Raw genomic sequence first — 19354 nt, 5'->3', positions numbered from 1 at the left:
GTTACTATCATCTCATTGGCGGCTGTTGGAGCTACCACCGGGGCACTAGCCATGAGTCATACTGGGCAGACTGCTCAGACCCTGAACAATCATTTAGCCAATGTAGCTCATGCCTTAGTTGTACATAAAGGAATTAATGCTCAACTAAAAGGAAGCTTGATGGTGTTCAATCAGAGGATTGACCTTGTGCAGGAGCAAATTGATACCCTATGGCAAATCACTCAACTTGGCTGTCAATGAAAATATGCTGGACTTTGAGTCACTAGCATATAACATGAGAATTTTTCCTGTGCTGCAAATCTGTCTAAACAATTGTCGAGCTATATTTTAGGTAATTGGACTGGAGAATTCGATACTACGATGGAGCAGCTGAGAGTGGCCATTGTCACAGTAAATTCTACCAGAGTGGACACAGGACTAGCCACAGGATTATCCTCATGGATTGCTGCAGCCATGAATCATCTGAAGGAATGGGCGGGCATGGGAGCGTTAGCAGGCCTTCTGGTGTTGGTCTCCTTGGTTTGCCTGTGGTATATGTGCAAGATTAGAGTCTCAAAACAGTGTGATGCAGCCTTGATCATTCAGGCCTTTACAGCCATTGAAGCAGGACATTCTCCCCAAGCATGGTTGGATACCATAAAAAGCTAAAATGTTACGCTCAGGATGCGAGGCTAAGCACTGCACTCAGGGTCAGCCGCTTTGGACCCAGAGAAGAGCATGTCTGGTTGCATGCGGGTTGATGCCCCAGGTCCCGCCTCTGAGAAAAAGGTATCGGACGGGTCTGATGCTCTTTGGGTGGATGACACCTAAATGAACATCGGTACAAAGTCCCTATTTATTTCTAATATCAGAGATCAGACCTCTACTCTTGCCTGATGCATCTAAAACAAAAAGGGGGAACTGTAGAGAGCTGCAGAATGCTATGCCTTAAAGATGGAGCTGGTTTCTGTCTTCCACCTTCCCGATGGTGAGTGCTCTCTGTCACGAACAATTCCACATTTGGCGAAGGCTGAGGATCTGGCTTGCTTCCATGTATGTGGACCTATCTGCATTGCCCACGTGGCACGCCTGGGTTGGCTACCCAGAGGCTATTTAAGCTGTGGGCTGGCTTTCCCCAGGGTCCGAGGATTGTTCAAGGTTTCTGAATAAACTGCATTGAAAAAAAAAATTGGGGTACAGAGCTAAACAGAGAATTCTCAATAGAGGAGGAATACAGAATGGCAGAGAAACACTTAAAGAAATGCTCAACGTTCTTAGCCATCAGAGAGATGCAAATCAAAACGACCCTGAGATTTCACCTGACACACACCAGAATGGCTAAGATTAAAAACTCAAGTGACAACACATGTTGGAGAGGTTGTGGAGAAAGGGGAACCCTCCTCCATTGCTGGTGGGAATGCAAACTTGTATGGCCACTTTGGAAATCAATCTGGTGCTTTCTCAATTAGGAATAGTGCTTCCTCAAGATCCAGCTATACCACTCCTAGGCATATATCCAAAAGATGCTCAAGCACACAGCAAGGACATGCTCAACCATGTTTGTGGCAGCTTTATTCGTAATAGCCAGAACCTGGAAACAACTCAGATGCCCCTCAGTTGAGGAATGGATACAGAAACTGTGGTACTTTTACACAATGGAATAGTACTCAGCAATTAAAAACAAGGAAATCATGAAATTTGCAGGCAAATGGTGGGATCTAGAAACGATCATCCTGAGTGAGGTATCCTAGAAGCAGAAAGACACACATGGTATATACCCACTTATATAGACCTATAAGATAGGATGAACATACTGAAATCTATACACCTAAACAAGATACACAAGAAAGAGGACCCAGGGTACAATGATCAATCCTTACTTAAAAAGACAAATGGGATGGACATTGGATGTAGGAGCAAACAAGTAACAGGACAGGAGCCTACCACAGAGGGCCTCTGAAAGACTCTACCTAGCAGTGTACCAAAGCAGATACTGAGACTCATAACCAAACCTTCGGCTGAGTTCAGGGAATACAACAAAAGGGGGAGGAGGGAGTTAAAATGACCTAGAAAGGACAGGAGTTCCACAAGGACCAAATATATCTGGGCACAGAAGTCTTTTATGAGACTGTTTCTCCAAACAAGGACCATTTATGGTTGCAACCTAGAACCTCTGCTCAGATGTAGCTCAGTATCCAAGTGGGTATCCTAATAAGGGGAACAGGGACCATTTCTGACATGAACTCAATGGTGGGCCCTTTGACCTTCTCCTCCCTCCCCCAAGGGAGGAGCAGGCCTGCTAGGCCACAGAGGAGGACTTTGCAGCCAGTCCTGAAGATACCTGATAAACCAGTATCAGATGAAAGGGGAGGAGGTCCTCCCCTATCAGTGGACTTGGAAAGGGGCAGCAAGGAGATGAGGGTGGGAGTGTGAGATTGGGAGGGAAAGAGGGAGTGGGATCTAGCAAGAATACAAAGTTAACAAACTGTAAGTAATTTTTAAAAAAATTAAAATAAATAAATATAGGGCTTCAAAACACTGAAAGAAGAAGAAGAAGAAGAAGAAGAAGAAGAAGAAGAAGAAGAAGGAGAAGGAGAAGGAGAAGGAGAAGGAGAAGGAGAAGGAGAAGGAGAAGAAGGAGAAGGAGGAGGAGGGGAAGAAGAAGAAGAAGAAGAAGAAGAAGAAGAAGAAGAAGAAGAAGAAGAAGAGGAAGAGGAAGAGGAAGAGGAAGAGGAAGAGGAAGAGGAAGAAGAAGAAGGGATCCTATCCTCTGGGCTCCATATTCCTACCTACAACTCAGCTGCTTTTCCAAAGGCCACATCTACACTAGGGACTCCAAGTAAGACCTTGTCCTCTGCCTGCAAATGCCCCCTAAAGCACACTCAACAGCTTTAAACTTTACCCCATCCCCTGGGCACGATATTCTCTCCCACAATTTTGGCGAAATACTCAAGACTCATGCTTTCCTGGAGGCAATGCTTGTTCTAGGGAACCCAGAGGCAATGTTGGCACTCAAAACCCCAGAGTTCAAGCAGTACACAAAAATCCCAGCAGAGACACTTACTGGATCTGAAGACTAGCTGCACCAGAACCCATGTCCACTCTGGCCAGAAGAACAGAGAAGAATCAGAAGCCCCCGGGGCAGGGACTTCTGAAAAAAAACAGCCATGTAACAAGGAAAACTATAAGTCCAAACCCAGATGACAAGAGGCCAGTGTCAAAACACAGTCAACAACAGCCAGGGTAATATAGCACAACCAAGGCCCAACTATCCTACCACAGCAAGCCTTGGATATCCCAACACAGATAAAACACAAGAAAAGGACATTAAATCCAAACTTATGAAGATGATAGAGGCCTTTAAAGAGAAAACAAATAAGCTCTTTAAAGAAATTGAGAAAACTACCAACAAATAAGTGAAAAAAAAACTTTTCAAGAACTAAATATGAAAATAGATGGATTGAAGAAAATACAAACTGAAGAAACCTGGACATGGAAAATCTAGGTAGGCAAATAGGAACTACAGAAGAAGTATCACAAGCGATAGAAGGCATTGAAGATAAAATAGATGAAATTGCTACATCAGTCAAAGAAAATGGTAAATCTAAAATGTTTCTGACTCAAAACATCCATGAAATCTCAGACACCATGAAAAGACCAAAACTAAGAGTAATAGGAATATAAGCAATAGAAAATTCCCAGCTCAATGGATAAGAAAATACTTTCAACAAAATCAGAGAAAAAAAAATCTTACCTAAAGAGGTGCCTATAAATGAACAAGAAGCTTGTAAAACACCAAATATATTAAACCAGAAAAGTAAGTCTCCCTCACACATGATAATCAAAACATTAAATGTACAAAACAAAGAGAGAGTATGAAAAATGGCAAAGAAAAGAGGCCAAGTCACATAGAAAGGCAGACCTATTATAATCACTTCCCTTCTCAACAGAGTCTCTAAAATAAAGGCCTGTGCAGATATCTTGTAGACTCTAAGAGGTCACAGATGCCAGCCTAGACCATTACACCTAGCAAAACTTTCAATCACCATAGATAAAAGAAAGAAGATATTCCATGATAAAACAAAATTTAAAAATCTATCCACGAATTCAGCTCTACAGAAGATACTAGAGAAAAACTCCAACCCAAGGAGGTTAACTACACCCAAGAAAACACAGACAATAAATAATTTCACATCAGAAAAAAAAGAAGGGAAAAATACACACACACACAGAGAGAGAGAGAGAGAGAGATGACTAGAAGTCAGCGTAGGAACACAAGCAACAAAACCCAGAGCCACATGACACCTCCAGAAACTAGCTATCCTACCAGAGCAAGACCTGAAGGTACTGTCACATCTGGGCTGCAAGAAAATGATCTCAAATCTGACATTATGAAAATGATAGGGGCCTTAAAGGAGGAAAATAACTCCCTCAAAACTTTAAATGCCATAAGGGCCTGGGCAGATATTTTAAAAACAGACACAGATGTCAGCCCAGACTACTATACCCAGCAAAACTTTAAACTGTCATAGAGGAAGAAAACAAGATATTCCATGACAAAACAAATTTAAACAATATCTATCCACAAATCCAGCCATACAGAAAATATTAGAAGGACTCTAACCCAAGGAAGCTAACTACACCCAAGAAAACACAGGAAATAAGTAAGCCCACATCAGCAAAACTAAGAAGGAAGCACACACACACACACACACAACACACAAACTCATACCACCACCACCAACATAACAGGAATTAACAACCACTGTTCATTAATAGCCCTCAACATCAATAACCTCAACTCCCAATAAAAAGACACAGGCTAACATAAATAATATGAAAACAGGACCCATCTTTCTGTTGCATACAAGACACACCTCAGCAATAAAGATAGACATTACCTAAAGAGTAAAGGGCTGGAAAAGGTTTTCCAAGCAAATGGACCCAAGAAGCAAACTGGAGTAGGCATTCTAGTATTTAACAAATTAGACTTCTAACCAAAATTAATCAAGAGATGAGGAAGAATACTCCATACTCATCAAAGGAACAATCCATCTAGATAAGATATCAACTCTGAACTTCTGTGCCCCAAATGCACCCACATTTGTAAAAGAACCATTACTAAAGCTTAAATCACACACTGAACCCTGTTGATTAATAGTGGGAAACTTAAACACCACACTCTTGCCAATGGAGAGATCAGTGAAACAGAAGCTAAATGGAGAAATAATTATAAAAATATTTATAAAATAATTATAAAAATAAACTAACAGATAGACACCAAATGGCCCTAATAGATATCTACAGAATATTTCACTAAAGCACAAAAGAATATACCTTCTCAGCACCTCACAATACCTTCTCCAAAACAAAGCAAGCCTCAACAGATACAAGAAGATTGAAAAACCCCTTGTATTTTGTTAGACCACATGAATTAAAGCTGAAGCTCAACAACAACAGAAACAACAGAAAGCCTACAGGCTCATGGAAACTGAACAACTACCTACTCAATGACCACTGGGTCAGGGAAGAAATAAGGAAAGAGATTTAAAACTTTCCAGAATTCAATGATAATGAAAGCACAACATACCCAAATTTATGAGACACAATGAAAGCAGTGCTAAGGGGAAAGTTCATACCACTAGGTGCCTTCATAAAGAAATTGAAGAGTTCTCATACTAGCAATCGAAAAGCACACCTAAAAGATCTAGAACAAAAATAAAATTTAAAAAACAGAGCAAACACACCCGTTAGGAGTAAAGGGCATGAAATAATCAAACTCAGGGCTGAAATCAATAAATTAGAAAAAAAAGGAGAACAGAGAACAATAAAAAGAATAAATTAAACTAAGAGCTTGTTCTTTGAGAAAATCAGCAAGATAGACAAACCCTTAGCCAAATAACTGAAAGACAGAGAAACAGTATCCAAATTAACAAAATCAAAAATTAAACAGATCCTGAAGTAATCCAAAGAATCATTAGGTCTTAATACAAGACCTGTATCCCAGAAAATTGGAAAACCTATAGAAAATGGACAATTTTCTTGCTATATTTCATTTACCAAAGCTGAATCAAGATCAGGTAAACACTTTAAAAGTCCAATAATCTCCCAGAAAATAGAAGCAGTTATTGAAAGTATCCTATCCAAAAAATGTCTAGGGCCAGATGGATTCAGCACAGAATGCTACCACTCACCCTGACACCTAAACCACACAAAGAGTCAACAAAGAAAGAGAATTTCAGACCAATTTCTCTTATGAACATTGATGCAAAAATACTCAATAAAACACTTGCAAACTGAATGCAATAACACATCAAAAGAGCAAAGGTCCATTGTCTCCCATCCTAAGGAAGCCTATGAGGTGCTGGAGCAGCTCTAAGAGTGGAAATTTTTCTGCCTGCTCCTCAGCTGCCTAGCCCACCTGGATCAGAAACAGCAAGCACAGCAGAGAGAGTGAAACCAGCAGAGCTGAGCAACCAGAAGAGCTGAGCAAGGTGCGGGACCTGGGGCATAAGAGTTTGGAGATCTTTCTGCCAGTGCCCCAGCTGCCTGAACTACCTGGGTCACAAATGGTGAGCCGGCAGACATTGAACTTAGAACAGAGCCCTCTCTTCCGTAGCTGCATCTGAATGGCCAGCACTCACTCATGAGCCCCTGGACATCTCTCATCTTCCTGTAGACTACTCCAGACTCCAGAGACAGGTGGACCCAGTCTGCAGTACATGTTCCAGGAACAAACAGTCAAGATGGCTAGAGGTCGGCCAAAGAATAAAAATCAATAAATATTAGGACATTATGACTTCACCAGAAACCCCCCCTCCCATCAATGGATTTTCTAATTCAGTTGAAACACAGGAAAATGATCTTAAACCTATAATTACACAATTATTAAAGGCAAATAAAGAGGAAACAAACAAACAAATAGAGGCCATCAAGGACAGACAGGAATCCACAATCAAACGGGAAGGAAATGAAAAAAAAATCATTCAAGACAAGAAACGAAATTAGAATCAATAAAGAAAACAGAAGCCATGAAAGCCCTGGAGACAGAGAAGAAATAAATTCCACAATAAAAAGAACCAACAGTCATTGGTCACTAATATTTATCAACATCAATGGACTCAACTCTCCAATAAAAAGAAACAGACTAACAGAATGGTTGCAGAAACAGGATCCAACATTTTACTGCATTGAAGAAACATACCTCTGCATCAAAGACAGTCACTGCCTCAGAATAAAGAGCTGAAAAAGTGGTTTTCAAGCAAACAGACCCAAGAAGCCAGCTGGAGTATTAATCCTAATATCTAATGAGATAGACTTTCAACCAAAATTAATCAAAAGAGATGGGGAGTGATATTTCATTCTCATCAAAAGAAAAATCCATCAGGAGGACATCACATTCCTAAACATCCATGCCCTAAAAACATGAGCACCTGCATTAGTAAAAGAAAAATTACTAAAGCTTAAATCACACTTCAATCCCAGAACACTAATAGTGGGAGACTTCAACACCCTACTCTCATTGACAGACAGATCATTGAGAAAGTAGCTAAAAAGAAAAATGATGACACTTACAGACATTGACGGACAGATCATTGAGAAAGACGCTGAAAAGAAAAATAATGACACTTACAGAGGTCTTAAATTAAATGAACCTAATAAATGTCTACAGAACTTTTCACCCAAACACAAAAGAGTATAACTTCTTTTCAGCACCTCATGGAACCTTCTCCAAAATTGACCATATAGTGGGGCACAAAGCAAACCTCAACAGATACAAGAAGATTAACATAATCCCTTGTATCATATCATTCCACCATGGTCTAATACTAGACCTCAACAGAAATAGTAAAAATCCTATACAGGCATGGAAACTGAACAACTCTCTACTCAATAACAGCAGTGTCAGAGAAGAAATAAAGACAAAAATTAAAAACTTCCTGAAATTCAATGAAAATGAAGGCACATCTTACCCAAACTTATGGGACACAATGAAACAGTGCTAAGAGGAAAGGTCATAGCACTAAATGCCTTCATAAAGAAATTTGAGGCATCTCATACAGCAGCTTAATAGCACACCTGAAAACACTAGGAAAAAACAAAGGAAGCAGACACACCCAAGAGGAGTAGATGGCTGGAAATAATCAAACTCAGAGCTGATATCAATAAATTAGAAGAGAGAACAATACAAAGAATTGATGAAACCATGACCTGGAGCTTTGAGAAAATCAACAAGATAGACACACTCTTAGCCAAACTAACTAAAAGGCAACAGGACACTATCCAAATCAACAAAATCAGAAATGAAAAGTGGGACATAGTGACAGACACTGAGGAAATCCAAAGAATAATTAGGTCCTACTTCAAAATCCTATATGCCACAAAATTTGAAACTATAAATGAAATGAACAAATTTCTTGTTTGATTCCATTTGCTAAAGTTGAATCAAGATCAGGTAAATAAATTAGATAGTCCTATATCCCCTAAGGAAATAGGAACTGTCATCAAAAGTCTCCTATCCAAAAAAGCCCAGGGTCAGATGGTTTCAATGCAGAATTCTACAACACTTTCAAAGAAGAGTTAATTTCAATACTCTTCAACTATTTCACAAAATACAAAAAAAAAAGGAATATTACCAAACTCATTCTATGAGGCTATATTCACCTTGATACCTAAAGTACACAAAGACAAAACAAAGAGAATCTCAGACCAATGTTTTTTTATGAACATTGATGAAAAAATACTCAATAAAATACTTGCAACCAAAATCTGAGGGCACATCAAAGATATCATCTAATTAGGCTTCATCCCAGCCATGCAGGGGTAGTTAATCATGCAGAAATCCATCAATGTAATCCACCATATAAACAAACTTAAAACACACACATACACACGATCATCTTCTTAGATGAAGAAAAAGCTTTGACAAAATCCAACACCTTTTCATATTTAGTTTTGGAGAGATCATGAACACAAAGCCCACACATAAACATAGTAAAGGCAATATACAGCAGGCCTATACCCAACATCAAACTCAACAGAGAGAAACTTAAATCAATCCCATTGAAATCAGAGATAAGGCAAGGCTGTTCACTCTCTCCATATCTCTTCAACATTGTACTTGAAGTCCTAGCTAGAGCAATAAAACAACTAAAGGTGATAAAGCAGATGCAAATCGGAAAGGAAGATCATAGTATCACTATTTGTAGATGATACAATAAAATACATGAAAAAAATAAATAAATAAAAAATAAAATACATGAGTGATCCCAAAAATTCCACCAGAGAACTCCTTAAGCTGATAAACGCATTTAGTATTGTGACTGGAAAAAAAATTAACTCAAAAAAAAAAAAAAAATCAGTAGCCCTCCTGTATACAAAAGAGAAAAGGGCTGAGAAAGAAATTAGGGAAACTACACTCTACACTCTTCACAAAAGACACAAAAAAATACAAAGTACCTTGGTGTAACTAACCAAGCAAGTGAAAGACTTGTATGAAAAAAAACCTCAAGTCCTTAGAGAAAGAAATTGAAGAAGATATCAGAAGATGGAAATATCTCCCATGCTTATTGATTGGTAGGATTAATATAGTAAAAATGGCTATCCTACCAAAAGCCATCTACAAATTCAATGCAATTTCTATCAAAATACCAACACAATTCTCTACAGACCTTGAAAGAACAATTCTCAACTTTGTGTGGAAAAAAAAAAAAAAAACCCAGAATAGCTAAAACCTTCCTGTACTATAAAAGAACTTCTAGAGGTATCAATATCCCTTACTTCAAGCTGTATTATAAGGAAATAGAAAGGAAAAAATGCATGATATTGGCCTAAAAACAGACAGGTTTAAAAATGGAATCAAACTGAAAGCCCAGAAGTAAATCCAAACATCTATGGACACTTGATTTTTGATAAAGAAGCCACATTTTTACAATGGAAGAACACATCTTCAACAAATGGTGCTGCTCTAACTATATGTCTGCATTTAGAGGAAGGCAAATAGACTCATATCTCATACTGCACAAAACTAAAATGTAAGTGAATAAAATATCTCAACATAACACCAAGCTTTATAGATGAGAAGATAAAGAAGAGCCTTAAATGCATTAGCACAGGAGACAACTTCCTGAACAGAACACCAAGAGCTCAGGCTCTAAGATCAACAATTAATAAATGGGACCTCATGACACTTAAAAGCTTCAGTCATTTTGTCCTTTTGTTAGTGTTCTTTGCCTTACAGAATGGAAAAAGATCTTCACCAACCCTACATTTGACAGAGTAGTGATATTCAAAATATATTTAAAAACTCAAGTAACTAGACATCAACAAACCAAATAACCAAAATAAAGAATGAGGTACAGAACTAAACAAAGAATTCTTGACAGAAAATATCTAAGGGCCAAGAAGCACTTAAAGAAATATTCAATATCCTTAGCCATCAGGAAAATACAAATCAAAACGACTCTGAGATTCCATCCTACACCCATCAGAATGGCTAAGATCAAAAACTCAAGTGACAACACATGCTTGTGGGATTGTGGAACAAGGGAAACACTTCTGTATTGCTGGTGGGAGTACAAACATATACAGCCACTTTGGACATAAATTTGAGGGTGTCTCAGAAATTTGAACTAGGACTACCATAAGACCCAGTTACACCACTCCTGGACATACCCAAAAGATGCTCCACCATAATTGCTCAACTATGTTCATAATAGCTTCATTCATAATAGCTAGAAACTGGAAACAACATAGATGTCTCTCAATTCACCTCCCCCTGAGGGGGGAGCAGCCTTACCAGGTCACAGAAGATGACAATGCAGCCACTCCTGATGAGATCTGATAGACTAAGATCAGAAGGAAGGAGAGGAGGACCTCCCCTATCAGTGGACTTGGGGAGGGGCATGTATGAAGAAGGGGAAGGAAGGGTGAGATTGGGAGGGGAGGAGGGAGGGGCTTATGGGGGGATACAAAGTGAATAAAGTGCAATTAATAAAAGTTAAAAGAAATCAAATGTATGGATGGGGGAGGCTTACAAAAAGAAAAAGAAAATTGGATAAAGTATGATCTTTTCTAGTTCCCACCATTTGCCTGCAAATTTCATGATTTCTTTATTTTTAATTGCTGGTAGTATTCCATTGTGTAAACGTACCACAATTTCTGTATCCACTCTTCAGTTGAGGGGCATCTCATCCTGAGTGAGGTAGTCCAGAAGCAGAAAGACATATATGGTATATAATCACTTATAAGTGGATATTAGAAATATAATATAGGATAAACATACTAAAATCTGTACAACTAAAGAAGCTAAGCAAGAAGGAGGACCCTGGGTAAGATGATCAATCCTCACTCAGAAAGGCAAATAGGATGGATATTGGAAAAGGGAGAAAACAGGCAACAGGACAGGAGCCTACCACAGAAAGCCTCTGAAAGACTCTACCCAGCAAGGTAACAAAGCAGAAGCTGAGACTCATAGCCAAATTTTGGGCAGAGTTCTGGGAATCTTATGAAAGAAGAGGGAAATAGAAAGACCTGGAGGAGACAGGAGCTCCACAAGTTGAGCAACAGATCCAAAACATCTGGACCCAGGGGTCTTTTCTAAGACTGATACTCCAACCAAGGGTCAGACATTGAGATAACCTAGAATCTCCCACAGATGTAGCCCATGGCAGCTCAGTCTTCAAGTGGGTTTCCTAGTAAGGGAAACAGGGACTGTCTCTGACATGAACTCAGTGGCTGGCTCTTTGATCACTTCCCCCTGATGGGGGAGCAGCCTTACCAGGCCACAGAGGAAGACAATGCAGCCGGTCCTGATGATACCTGATAGGCTATGGTCAGATGGAAGGGGAAGAGGACCTCCCCTGTCATTGGACTTGGAGAGGGGCATGGAGGAAGATGGGGGAAGGAGGGTGGGAGTGGGAGGGGATGAGGTAGGGAGCTACAGCTGGGATACAAAGTGAATAAACTGTAATTAAGAAAAATAATACATGAATTAAAAAATAAAAGCAAAAAGAAAAATGGATACAATAAATGTAGTACATTTACACAATGAATTATTTCTCAGCTATTGAAAAGAAGGACATCATGAAATTTGCAGGCATATTGATGGAACTAGAAAAGATTACCTTTAGTGATCTAACCCAGACCCAGAAAGGAAAACATGGTATATACTCACTTATAAGTGGATATTAGCCATAAAGGAAAGAATAACCATGCTACAATCCACAGCTGCAAAGAAGCTAAGTAAACAAGAAGCATTCTGGAGATTGGGAGGGACTCATGAATCTCACTGGAGAGCGGAAATGGAATAGCAACATGGGTGGACAGTGGGAGGGAACTAGACAGTCGTGGGGGTATGAACGGGAAGAGACAGATCAAGTGTGAGCGGTACAGAGGGAGAGAGAACTGGGAGACAGCTGTAATGTGGGTGCACCTCTGGGATGAGCAAGAAAACTAGTGCACTGGAAACTGGCAGGAATCTATGAGGGTGACCCTAGCTAAGACTCTTAGCAATGGGGCATGTGGAGCCTGAAACCAGCCATCTCCTGTAACCAGCTTCCAACAGAGGGATTGGAACATTGTCATATGTAGGCTTTTATACCTGTTAAGGGACAACATGACCAAGGCCAGTCTTACAAGGAAAATATTTAAGTGGGGCTGGCTTACTGTTTCAGAGGCTTATTCTATTGTTGTCAGGGCAGGAAACATACTGGTATGTAGACAGACCTGGTGCTGGAGAAGGAGCCAAGATTTCCTTGGTCACTGGTTGGTACTGTTTACTCACCTCAAGATGATGAATGTTGTGGCTCACAAGATCAGATGAGACAGTGTGTGACTGACAACAAAAGAACAGAGGAGTTTGGGGATGGTGTTTGCAACACAAAGGCACAGGGGGTTAGATCTACCTTTACACCTCAGAATACACTGAAGACACTCATAAATCTGTGAAGAAAATATATTCTTTGCAAATTTAAGATGTTCCATATAAATGAAATTTTCTTTTCTTATTTTGGAGAAGATTATGTAAAAAATAACATCAGCTCGGTCATATTTATTTGATTTGATTTAGATAACCTAAGATTATAAATATGATCTAAGTTTTCAAGAGCAAGTAATGTGCACAGCCAAGGTGTTGGGGTCTCCATGGCAGATCTTCAGAGTTGTATCTACCTCATCCATAAAACTGAGAAAAATTATGAGTGGTCGTTTATATAAGAGAAGAACTTTTACTTTTACATTACTTGAGATAATACAAGATATATCTGCTAAAAACAGATATTTATGAGAGCAAAGTACCCCAAAAGCTCATGTAAAGTGAGGAAGCCAGTACTGGTGAACCCAATCCAAAATTACAAGTAATGCCAAGACCATGAAGGAAAAGCATGAAAGGAAACAATATACAGACTAGAGTCCAGCCAGTGTGGTACTCAGTGGAGATGGAGACTAAAGCCTGTCAGTGATCGCAGGTTCTCCATCACTTTGACTTGAAGACACACAGACAGAAGGAGGAGGCTAAGTACAGGAGGGCTAGACCAAGACAAAATAGAGAGCAAAGACTGCTGGGTAAGGCTTAAAGAAGGAAATGGAGAACAGAAAATGACCAAAGGAGGAAAATCCAAAGACTGAATCCACAAAAACAGACTTGGAATGAAATGGCTCTATGGTCTAATAGAAAACATAACTATGGAGCAGAAAAGCAGGCCAAATAGCCCTCAGATTATGAAATTCCAGAAAGTATAATCTTCTTACAAAGACAAATCACCTTATGGTAGTTATTTAACTACTATGTGTAAAAGTCAGAAATAACTTCAAAAAAATCTCATATGCCAAGGATATCTAATGTTATTTCCATTATTTATATTTTTGTGTTTGTGCATAAAACTAATATAGATAAGAATATTAAATAGTCTGAATAAATGCCTAATTATATAATTCAAATATATTTGTATGTAAACACGGAAATTATTTGGAATAGCATACTTGATACAAGTTTTCTCATAACCACAAGAGTAGTGTTGCCTCTAGAAATACTGAATTTGGAGGAATTTAATAACTGGCTCATAGTTACCAGTTCAAACCCGTCAATAGTTCAGACAAGATTCCCATTCAGTCCCAGGATCCTTGGCTAATTAAGTGTAAAGTTGCATTCCTCAAGCAATAGTTCTGCATTTCATGGCATTTCAACATAAAACACTGTATTATAATAAGGGATAAAAATCGCTGGTTAAGTGACTTCCTTATCCCACATTTTCTATCACTGTCCCATTCACTCAGACCTCCCTCAGTTTTCATTCATTATCTAATCCTTGAGTGCCAAACCACAAGAACAATGCTTTTAAATAGCTTTTAAAAATCATCCCAATTCTGTCCTGTTCTCTCTCCCTTGGGATACAAATGTGCACAGCATTTGAACTAAATTCTTGTCCACGGAATCTCTCTCCCACACCATGCCCTTGCACCATGACATCTCCCAAACCAGAGCACAACCTGTCGTTCCTGTGTTCCAGAACGCAGTTATCCTAGCTGTTGTTTAAGAGACACAAACTGTGTTAAGGTTTATTGTTCTACTTAACTTCTTCAACTCTAACTTCTTTCAACAGATCCCCTGCTACTTTGCCTATGGCTCTAAGATCCAGCCAAGCCAACCCTGTGTTCCCTATATTATTCCTAGTGCATCCCAAACACCTTCCCAAACCTCAGTTGGTACTTAAGTTCTTCCTCATTTGAAATTCCAAGTCTTTTTTTCTTCTAACAATTCCCTACCCTTAAAGTTTTGCATCATTTGCTTTCTGTCTTTAACAAAATTTTAGCCACAGTATTTAGTTCCTGGATCAATGGCCCCCTCCCTAGATCATACCCTACCGTGTATTATAGCTATTTGGTAGTTCTGGTAACCTCCCTATGCAACGGTAAGTCACCACATAGCCCACCTTCCCAACCACTTCAGAAGGAAAGAGCCGAACAGGTACACCAGACTTTGTCTTACCTAAATTGAATTCAGTAGTTGTTCCCAATTACTAACACCTTTTTAAAGATGCCAAAGGTGTCCAGTCCCCAGGGAGGTGAAGCTTCATGGTTCTGGAGCTATTTGACATGGGAACTGGGAGCTGAACTTGGGTCTTCTCTAAGAGCAACAAGTGCTATTAACCACGAGTCACCTCTGTAGCACCCTGTTTTATTCGAATTGTGTTTATGTGAGGGGTCTGTACCCATGAAAGAACCATGGATCAATTTTAAGTGACACATTTCAAAAGCAACTCTAAACAATTTTTAGGAAGCCAGTGTTTTATTTTAAGTCATTACTCTTCATGGGATTTTTCCAGGGTTGCTTTAGAAATACCAAGCTAAAGTTTGTTTTCATGCAAAGAAAAATTGCTGCTTATCTTACAGATTCAATTTACAAAAATCAGTTTATTCCACAACAGACCATCATACCTGTAGGACCAGTCACTGGCCAAGTCTGTATGCTACAGAAGTGAGAAATAGATTCAGGTACCGTGAACACAATACCGCTGAAAGAAACATACTTGTGGTAATGTGGACATTTCGCCTGGCTCAAACTAAAATAAGTAGTTCTTATGATTCACAGTGTAAGAATCCTAGCTGACTACACTTTAAAAGGGCAGAGTGTGCATACTGCAGATGTTTTGAGGCCAAAATTGCTATCCTTGCTTGACCTTGTGAGCCTCAAATCAGTAACAGGCTGACTACATGAAGAAAGTAAAATTGATCTCAGCCACACATTCCCAGCAACCATTGGTCAGATACCTATTTATCTTTCTATCTGCCCACCCATCCATCTCTGTCCACGTAGTGATGCTCTACACATCAACACATCGGTATGCACTGAACACCCACTTCATGTCACACACCACATGAAATGTTTTATACATATGAAACCTCATAAGGTTGTTGCTGTTGAAATGCCCATTTTGCAGGGCTACAGAGCTGGCTCAGTGGTTAAAAGCAATTGGTACTCTCCTCCACACGGTGACTCACAACCATCTGTACCTCCAGTTCCAGGGGACTGGACACCTGCCTCTGAGCTCCGCAAGAAGCAGGCATTCCAGTAGTACACAAGCAGCCAAAACACTCATACATATAAAATAAACTAAATAGTTTTTAAAAGGCTTATTTTTTTTTCAGATGAAGAAACGAAGGCTTGGATATTCAAATAACATCTGAGCTCAATTGGACTAGGATTTGAAGTCTGAAATTTTCTGACAGATTCAACACTCTAACCAGTCTGTGATGTACAAGGACAGGATTTGTTTTCTCCATAACTGAAAGGAAGTCTCTGGCAATTACTGTATTTTTACAAAGGACTTACAGGGGTTCACCAAGGTAAATGTCAGATGAATTCAGAAAACAAACAAAAAAGAGCAGACAAAAATCATTTTGTCATATTTTCATACTAGTTGCGAAACTGAAAAGAGGACAGAGAAGCTAACTCTGAAGCACAGAACAGGAAGATGAGCTGGCACGGCAGCTCTGGGCTCCCTGTGGAGATTCTTTCTGGGCCTAGCAAATGTGCTCACAGCAGTGTCAGGGCAGATACCATCGAGTACCCTAAAGGGAAATCTCAGTGTCACCCATCAGTGTACACTCCTCTGCAAAGCAAGAATGTCAAATGGGCACAAGCTTTTCCTCAGCTGTAAACAAACAAGTATTTCGCCCTGTATGGAAAGGCACAAAAGCCATGTGATTTGGTCCTTAGTATCAAGAAGGAAAGAATTCAGTGACTAAGATGGCGTAAGTAAACAACCAGTTTCTCCAAGGAAGGAGAAAAAGCTCCAAAGCCCATAGCATCACAAAGCTGTAATCACAGCCAGGCACCAGCCAGGGACCTTAGCAGGAAAGCTCATGAGATGGCATTCACTCATCATTGCTAAAGACCAGGTCTCACCACTTTATTTTCTAATCAAACAGGAACACTAAAAGGGCCTGGAAAATTTTTTGAAAACTCACACCATTGTGAAGGCCTTGCCAGAAAGAATAGAGCAGAAGACTGGGTGATAGTTGAGTTTGGAGTGAAATAGTAAATAAAACTTTGCTTTCGTTCCAGGGAGTTATTCCTAATAATGAAGCTTTGAAGTTAATATAGTTAAAATAACAATATATATAAATAATATATATGTATATATATTTCAAGTGTGCAAAGGGAATATATATATATACAAATATATGCTTTTAAGTGTTCAAGTGAAACGTACTTTATATATTTTCCAATAATAATAAATAAAATATTATATATATATATTAATTTTCTCTTAAGTGAGGGCCTCAGAGGAGAAATACCGTAATAAAAGATGCCGAAATTGCATAGAAGCATGGCCCTCTCTGATTGCAGTAACTTAACTCAGGGCCTATCTGGAGGCAGGTGACTCCGGAGGGGGCAGCGCCTCTGCCTTACCTGCGCAGGTTTTCCCGTCGTAGGTCTCGCACACCCACTGCTGGCACTCACACAGCGGCCCAAAGTAGGTGCCAGGTTCCGTCACTTGACAGATGCAGACACCGCACTCGCACTGGCCACGGCCATGGCACAGGGCGCCCCCTGAGGGCTGCCCAGGTGCACGACATCTGCGCTCGGACTCGGCCCGGGACAGTCTGCAGGGGGCGCCCGACAGGCTTCTGCAGGAGATAAGAAAGGCCCCAGCAGGCCAAGGTCAGACACACACCCTGCCCCTTTTACTCCAAGCCTGCTCTTCCTCTCCGCCGCGTGGAGAGGCCTAAGCCTCATTTCTCTGTGGGCCAAGCTTCCCTCTAAAGGGCTGATTGTAACCATGACTAAAAATAGCACCTTCCAAGTAGACAGAGGAGATGGCTGACCCCTTGCTCCCTGGTAGATTGCCACGGAATCTTAAATGCACATTTTGATTAAATGCAAATTAGTCTGAAGTATGATACTTGGCTGGCTTTTGTTCGTTTTTTTTAAAATGTCCCGTTACTATCTGATAGCCAGAGAGAAGAGACGAATGCATAGAAAAAGTTTAATGTATCATCTATAAGATAGGAAGTGCTTTTAAGTTGTGCTTGAAGCAGACTTTATGAACTCTACTTTTTAAAAGTTAAATGGAACCCGTCTCTTTCAAATTTCTATACAAAATGTGACAGGGCCATCAAGCAAGCCCTGTATTAGAAAGTGGAAACAGCTGCTCTACAGGCTGTGGAGTGACAGGTACGCAGAAGTGCATCTTTGACTTAAAGAAAAAATCCCCCTAACACATATTTTCAGAGGAAGAAATGATATTTTACTCCATGAATAGTTTTCCAAATAAAAAGGAAACAAACAAATATGAAGCAACACCGAAGTTAGATGTAAGGGAAGAAAAGTCAGAACAGGTTGAAAACAGTTTATGTCATGTCCCACTTAGTAACTGCTCTTGGCTTAGGACAGTCAAACATCTGCAAGCTTGAGTTCTGACACGCACAGCAGGACAGGTGTGTCTCGAAGAATAATAAACCAAATTTACCTCAGAGATGGTGAGAAGCTTTGAGAAGCAGCTGACAGCCCAACAAGGAAAAGGGAAGATGCCAGCAACAAGAAGTTCCTGAAGCCTGGTCGATGCATGCTGAGCTCTGCAGGCAGGAGGGCAGGCAGGCCAGCTGCACTGCTCCAAGGGAGGAGCAGGAGGAATGGGTGTCACCAGCAGATGTCCACGCAGAAGGACTCAGGACACCCGTGCTCAGAGGTTCCGGGCTCCTCCTGGAGGCTGCGAAGACTTGGGCAGTGGAGCCACTCTGGGCGGGTGCGGGTGCCAAACTCCTCCAGTGGAGAGTCTAGGCAGGGAAGTAATTAGAAACAGTTGTACAAGCAGATGGTTTATTTTGACATTTTTAAAAAAGTGTCCTGTTCACAGATTTGAGAAAAATCATGTCTTTCTTCAAGTACAGGCCCCAGAAATAGTTAACATGAGGATATTTGATCTGGCTGATAGGAAAGGCACCGTTAAAATAATTCCTGAATTGTGAAAAGGAAGGGGGAGGGCTTTGGGTGAACGCGGCAGGGAATCGCTTTTAACCCACTTTATAAAAGACGGCCATTGGCAGCTTGAGTGATGTGAATGGGATGGACACAGCTGACAAACACAACTGTGTGTGTACTAAGCTTTGTCTTTAACTGTGCTTATTTTATTCCTTCAGTCTCTACCAAAGTGTATTTTTCTTCCAGTTATTCAGGCAGTTTCTTATCACAGCCACATTTTTTTTTAACTTGGACAGTCCAAATTAAAGGTCCAAATCCACTCCATTCTCTGCCTGATTCCTGCAGAAACAAAATAAAACCTCTGTTTACAGTGTGATTTGCACTAAAAAGAAAAAACTCAGCAGTGTTTCTTAGTCACCTACTTGGTGCCAGCCTCTGATATTAATTTTG

The 19354-nt window shown here is 40.0% G+C and overlaps 1 protein-coding gene across 2 annotated transcripts in view; it reads right to left on the bottom strand.

Annotated features, from left to right (window-relative positions):
- The window catches only part of Itgbl1 (integrin subunit beta like 1), a 279024-nt gene extending 260167 nt beyond the window's left edge, over positions 1 to 18857 (bottom strand). Inside the window, exons 1-2 of one of the 2 annotated variants that reach the window (XM_060391671.1) lie at positions 18453 to 18857; positions 17393 to 17610 (exon numbers count right to left, since the gene is read on the bottom strand). In XM_060391671.1, coding sequence (XP_060247654.1) covers positions 17393 to 17610; positions 18453 to 18550 — 316 coding nt within the window. In that variant the 5' untranslated portion in view covers positions 18551 to 18857. The remainder of the gene's footprint in view (positions 1 to 17392; positions 17611 to 18452) is intronic. The other variant, XM_021648794.2, reaches the window with a different exon arrangement.
- Between the last annotated feature and the right edge of the window lie 497 nt (positions 18858 to 19354).

This window comes from Meriones unguiculatus, chromosome 9 (assembly GCF_030254825.1).
Source record: "Meriones unguiculatus strain TT.TT164.6M chromosome 9, Bangor_MerUng_6.1, whole genome shotgun sequence".
In the NCBI taxonomy this organism is placed as follows: Eukaryota; Metazoa; Chordata; class Mammalia; order Rodentia; family Muridae; genus Meriones; species Meriones unguiculatus.
Note: the sequence above shows the minus strand (reverse complement) of the source record. Positions and strands in the feature narration are given on the sequence as shown.